A 6299-nucleotide genomic window follows, 5' to 3' on the forward strand; every position below is an offset into this window, starting at 1 on the left:
CTTTTGTCTGCAAACGATCCCGGTTGTAACGCCAATTTGGTCTTGCATCACGAGAACATCACTGGCATCCAATTGGCGCAGCGCGGGCAGCATATCCTTCAATCGGATTTCAGCAGAATCCCTCCCCATGATATTGCGAATGAGGTTGCGGGTCTGCTGTGGAGTAATCTCGCAGCCTATTATTTACATATACGGTCATACGAAGAACATAGTAGCAGACGTGTAAATTAAAATAAAAATAAAATCTGACTTACATACCAATCCGCTCATTCAAAAAGCTGGAGATGTGCTTCGAAGAAGCACGTGCATCCGCCAAGGTTTTCACGTCCTCACGATCCTGCTCGTCCAATGGTAAGGTCTTAGTCGTCAGATATGACGAAGCTTCAGACGCAGTGGTAGGGTGGGAATGGGTGTGATTCTGGACAAAGCAGATAGCGGTTGGTAACTATAATAACACCCATAATATCCGATAGGAAACCTCGTTGCGAATCTTGATAGTAAAACCCTCCGTAGATGTTCGGATCACAACGGCTGTAAACCGAGCGTTGCACCCGCAATAGCGAATCTTGCGGTTGCGGTGTCCTTTAGAGCGAGAGCTCTGTGAAACCCCGTGTGTACAGCGAAAGATTCTGCTGGCCCACTGAAAGTCGGTGGGTATCTGATCGTCGTTTGTACTACACAATAAAGCAACACATTCACGAGTTAGGTTTTAGCACGTAAAAAGCAAAAGCAAAAACTACCTGCTGTAACACACTGTAGTTTGCGAGCTTCGAACCCGGAACTTGAGATTGTTTTGGTCCTTGTAGGTTTCAAGCACCTTGTCAAACTCTTCCCAGCTGTGGATAGGGAGAGAGGGAAACGGCGGAACAACGTTGATGATCTCCTCACGGTCCAATTGCATGGAATTCAACTCGTCAATGTGTTTGCTTGACCGTTTTCGAGGAGCATACTCCGGGCGCGTCGCCTCCGGTATAGCAATGTCATTCTTACAGTCTTTTGCCGTCTTGTCCCTCGGAATGTTTGCAAGGGGTGCGTCTGACACAGTCTTCTCTATCATAAAGGGCGGAGGGGAAAAACACGAAAAAAAAGCTTCGCTCCTCGGTGAGCGCGGGTTGTGATTCTTTCTTGCATACCGCGCGCACGAAGGTACCGATTAAGAAGTGGGAAGAGCAGGAATAAAAAGGGTGTCTAACTCGCTGTTAGGAATACGATGTGTGAAGACGTAGAGATTGAAGAGGCACTTATGGCAACGGGTGGTGTAGGCTACGAAGAACGCAGATGACGCTGTACTAGACCGACTAGAGGAGCTCAACAATGCGTACTACAAGAAGTTCGGGTAGGTGGCAAATTGCCACTGGCAATGCAAGGGGCTTGCGGTGCTACTGGAATTTGTTTGATTGAGAGCTGTAACTGTCATAGATACATCTATATCGTGTGTGCTACTGGGAAGTCTGCTCCTGAAATGCTTAGGATTCTTGAAACCCGAATGGATAAGAGTTCCGAAGACGAACTTCCGGTGGCTGCAGGCGAGCAAAGCAAGATCACGAAGATCCGACTGGAAAAGCTTCTTCAAGAGTAAGCAATGACCCGAGTTTGTCTTTGTTTCTGCAACAAGGTTATGGTACTACGTAGTAGTCCCTTGCTTCCTTGGTTTTGCGACACTAATTGAGTTTTGTACCTCGATAAACTGCGAAAGTATGCCAAACTTTAAGCTGCTTTTTGTTCTAACATTTTTGTCCCGATATTTTTGCTCTAGCATTTTTGGTCTTATAAAAAGGACCAATACTAGTATGAAATAGCCAAATGTCCTTAAAAAACAGGGATATAAGAAGCAGATTTGCTTACTCATTCCCCTTATCGGTCTAGCAACATCAAATGTTGCAAATTCTTTCTGCCGTGTGTTCAAAGAGCACTTTAACAGTTTTATGTTTGCCATGATGTCTACTATTTTTGTCTCTAATGATCGAGCAAAAAAAGGATGCTCAAGTAACGTGCCATACATGATGGCCATTAGCAATACGATCATCTATATCGGCAGTTATTACATTATTATTTGTATTAACCCTTAAAAAAATGCGCCCTCGCGGTGGGAGGGCGCATTTTTCGCCCTTTAACACCATTACCAAAACAAGGTCCAACTCTGCCAACCGTGTTTTATAACTACCAATCGCAGCTGTGAAAAAAAGAGGTTGGGGGTAATTTTGGATCGTCTGGTCATCGCACAGTATTTTATTGCTCCAACGACCGTAATCGGCCCTTTCTACGCGGTCGTACCATGGATCTAGCGGTCAATCGCCTGACAGCCAGTCACCAGAACATACAAAAGGCAAGACGAATGCACCTATCCGACCTCCCATTTTTCTATAGTGTACTCAAGGTAATTTTGGATCGTCTGGTCATCGCACAGTATTTTATTGCTCCAACGACCGTAATCGGCCCTTTCTACGCGGTCGTACCATGGATCTAGCGGTCAATCGCCTGACAGCCAGTCACCAGAACATACAAAAGGCAAGACGAATGCACCTATCCGACCTCCCATTTTTCTATAGTGTACTCAAGACTAATGCGCACTACCTTCACAGACACTGAAGATAAGCTGCTGGTGTAGATCGCCTTCCAATTCGAAAGGGAGGGCTTACGAATTACATGGGCCTACGTGGCCCGCCGAATGCAGACCAAGCGGCCGGCCCGTCAACTGCGGCTTCGGCTGGCTAGCCTCAAGCGGACCTACGGAAAGGCGATTAGTGGCTTTCCGCCATGTTTTCTCCGCGGCATGCCATCAAGGCGTCTTCTCGGGGCGCTGAGGTCACCACTACCACCACTCCTCATTTTGCAGCAAGTCGTAAAACCAGCATGCCGACCTTCTGCTACTCCGTCAAATTCTCTACTTCTCGGCGGCGATCGCCGCATGCCAGGTTTGTCTGTTTTGGGGATATTTGCATGCCTTTCGTGAGACTGATGACGATAAGCTGGTAACGATACGCATGGGAGCGCCGCCGGAGGCAGTCAGGTGACAGACGACGTGGATCAGGGAAACCAAGACTGCAGAGGTGAGGATACAGGACCCGCAGGCGGCTATATTGCGCGAGATGCGGGGGATGCCGTCAACCACAGGTGACTCAGGCGAAAAGCGCTTCAGGTGAGTCTCGGATTGTTTGATTCACAGAAGACGTCGGCAAATACTAACCTGTGTGTGTAGGTGCTGGTGTTGGGGGCTGTGGAGATAATCTGGACATCAACTGAAGCTGCCGAAAGCCGTGGATATAATTTTCGGAAGTATAAGCGCTCACGACGTTCGCCAGCTCGCTGCGCGCACATATGCCAATGCTGTTGAGGTGCTACCATCCGGTGTCACACTTCTACTTGCTGCCGTCGGACGCTCGGCGAAGCTGACGTCTTCCTTGACGTTGGAGCTGGTGTTGGCAACGTGCTTGCACAGGTAGCACTTACATCGAAAGTCAGAACGTGCATCGGGATCGAGGTGAGAAGGGACCTTGTCTCCCTTGGACGTCGTTGCATGCAGCAGCTACGCAAGCAGTACCCACGGTTCAGTAAGGTGCTGCTCAAGCAAGTCGATGTAAGAGATGTTTAGATGTCACGGCATTATCCCATTTGCGAAGCCACAATTGTCTTTGCTAACATCTTTCTATTTGAAGAAGATGCTAAGCTGATTGTTTCACGAGAGCTAAGCGCAATGCCAGAGGCATGGGTGATAGTTTCAACGTCGCTCTTCAGCCCTAGACATCGATCACCGTGCTCGGAGCCGTGCTGCAAGAGTTGGAAACTGGATCATCAACTAGAAGTACAATGTAGCTGGAAGGCTACCCCTCATCCGATTTACATATACCGTAATAAACTTTGATCCATTCTGCTATCTCATACTTGCTTCTAATCAAAGTCTTTTCGATGCTCATGAGTGCCGCCACCAGAGCAAATGCAGCTTCGCCACCCAGTCTGCGTGCGGCAGCAGCAACCCCGGTAGGTGCAGTATCATCATGTCCTAGTGTAGCAGTAGCCCATACGTCATGCGAGTAACCACTGATTCCGTGAGCACCGCCGAATTCATGAGCGTTGCCGTCACTGACTGTGCCAGCCGCACCGCCAAGTCCGCGGGTGCCATCACCAAGTCTGTAATCATCCAGACCTCCATGTCTTCGCGCGTCGTCGCTGGCAAGTCGGCAAGCGCCACGGCTACCAACTGTATGTGCTGCACCACCAAGCTCGCGCCAATCTTCGCTGTCTGTGCAAGCAGAAGCACTTAGCCTGCCACCGACTCCGCTAGGGTCACCAAGGCTACATGCGCCGCCGACACCGGCTGCACCAGCGGCACCACCAAGTCCGAGCCCCCCCCCCGTCTCCAAGTCTGCGCGCGTCGTCTATGGCAAGTCGGGGAGCTTTACCGCCGCCATCAAGTTCGTGTGTGTCTTCGCCAACTGTGAGAACGGCACCACTGCCACGTCGGCGGGCTCACCACCACGTTTACTAGTGCATCCAATTTCGCGATCATCATGACGGGCACCACTAAGTCTGCTAGCCAACACACTTTCAGGCCTATCGTCCAAACGGCTGTCGTTGTCTGGTCCAGGCGCAACTAGTCCAGTCGAAAGATTGCTACTGCCAAACGCAACAAAACCCTGGCGGAGCATTACCGCTAACCCCGAAAGCAGCAAGACCCTGTGTATCATCATCGCCTTCGTTGTCAAGTGCGTGAGCGATGGCACCTCCGAGATCTGCCCCGTACGTAATTTGGCGAGCGGTAGCAGACCGCCTTACTGCTTGAGACCTGGGTTCGTGCGCATCCTTCAACTTGGCGAGTTTGGGGTGTCGCCTGACATTTCCCTTATCTGTGAACAATGCGTTAGGGTAGTAAAATTGGTGGAACTTATCCCAGCATGTTGATGTCGTCGACGGACACATGCATGGCTTGGAGGGGCGGTCGTGCACAACTCGGCACAAACAAACACCATGCGTGAGGCAATAGTTGGTTACCTCGGTAGGAAACCGTCCCTCCCATCGGCAAACAATACAGCGGCGCCGCTTTCTGCTCTTCTCGACATGAATTTGCCCCGAAGCCACGGAAGTACATGCAGTTGTCGGGAGCACAGCAACTACACTAGGAGAGGGCTGGGAAGAGGGCGTGTCGAGTTGGTCTCCTTCTCCTCCCGTCACCCAGTTCTCCCGCTGTACAGCATGCGACCGTCGCTGGGTGCATTCTTCCATTGTCCATTGAGAAGCTCACCAACTAGCTCCATCACAAACTTTCTATGGGGATCACGCGTTGCTGGCTCCGCCTGTACCAAACGTCGCGTAAGATACGCGTTGGAGCGCGCCACATCGATGAGCGCGAGCGCCAACTTCTTGTGCCAGCGTTTGTACGAATGACCATCTGCAGTAGAGAATCGCCCGCGTATTTGTTCAAGGCGATCAACACCTTGCATATTGGTATTATACTGAGCGACGCACTCTGGAGCTGGAAACGACTGCTTCTCGTTACCAACCATGCGGGTGATAGTTGTAATGTTCGTTGAGTCCGCATTGGACACAAGGTTGACCACGCTACCGTCGCACCATGACGCTGCAAGCATGCTGTGATCGTGCGAGACAGCTTGGCGATAGTCCCCTCGGGTAAAGTCGTCTTTGTGAAGAATAGTGTGACCTGGGAAATGTTTGCTGCTGGCACGGATAGTGCCGCGACCATAGAGGCCTTTCAGTCGGAGCTCCTGGAGAAGCTGCACGGACGTATAATAGTTGTCCATGTTGACAACCCTATTTGTTCCGAATAGCGGTCTTGTTACCTCCAACACATGCTGTCTGATTTTAGATACTTCCTCCAGCTCCTCTCGCAGGTTTTGCGCTTCAACTTGGTCAACTACACCATTCAGTCTGTCCAAGATGTCGCTTCGGTTGCAGTGAAGTTTGTAATTCAGCGCGACCCACGTAGTAGAGCAGCACACCATGTACAGCCGGAAACAATATTTCCCAGTAGGAACTCCGTTGGTTTCTCCAGTAGCATGTCGTTCTTCACCAGATCTCGAAAATTCTGAGGCACGTGCATGCGCAACAGCCCGACACAAATACCGTTCTTCTTGTGAGTGTCGGCCCGCGCGGCTGCACGCTTGTGAAATGTGGCCATCCCCACGACGGCCACGACACCAGCGGCAACTGCAAGCGCAGTGCTGGCCCCGGAGAGTACCGGAGCGCCCAAGACGCCCGATGGTAGCTTCAGCTTTTTTTCCATTACCGGTTGTCAAATGAAATAGCTGGGCACAAATCCGCTCGCGTCGTATTATAGTCCGGAC

The 6299-nt window shown here is 50.7% G+C and overlaps 1 protein-coding gene across 1 annotated transcript; it reads left to right on the forward strand.

Moving 5' to 3' along the window:
- Positions 1–1486: 1486 nt before the first annotated feature.
- Positions 1487–1711, forward strand: PITG_11948 (uncharacterized protein; the record flags this gene model as incomplete). The annotated part of the gene is made up of 1 exon (XM_002901365.1): positions 1487–1711. One exon carries the CDS (start codon positions 1487–1489, stop codon positions 1577–1579), a length of 93 nt encoding a protein of 30 aa, XP_002901411.1.
- Between the last annotated feature and the right edge of the window lie 4588 nt (positions 1712–6299).

This window comes from Phytophthora infestans, genomic scaffold (assembly GCF_000142945.1).
Source record: "Phytophthora infestans T30-4 supercont1.21 genomic scaffold, whole genome shotgun sequence".
NCBI classification, from domain to species: domain Eukaryota; phylum Oomycota; class Peronosporomycetes; order Peronosporales; family Peronosporaceae; genus Phytophthora; species Phytophthora infestans.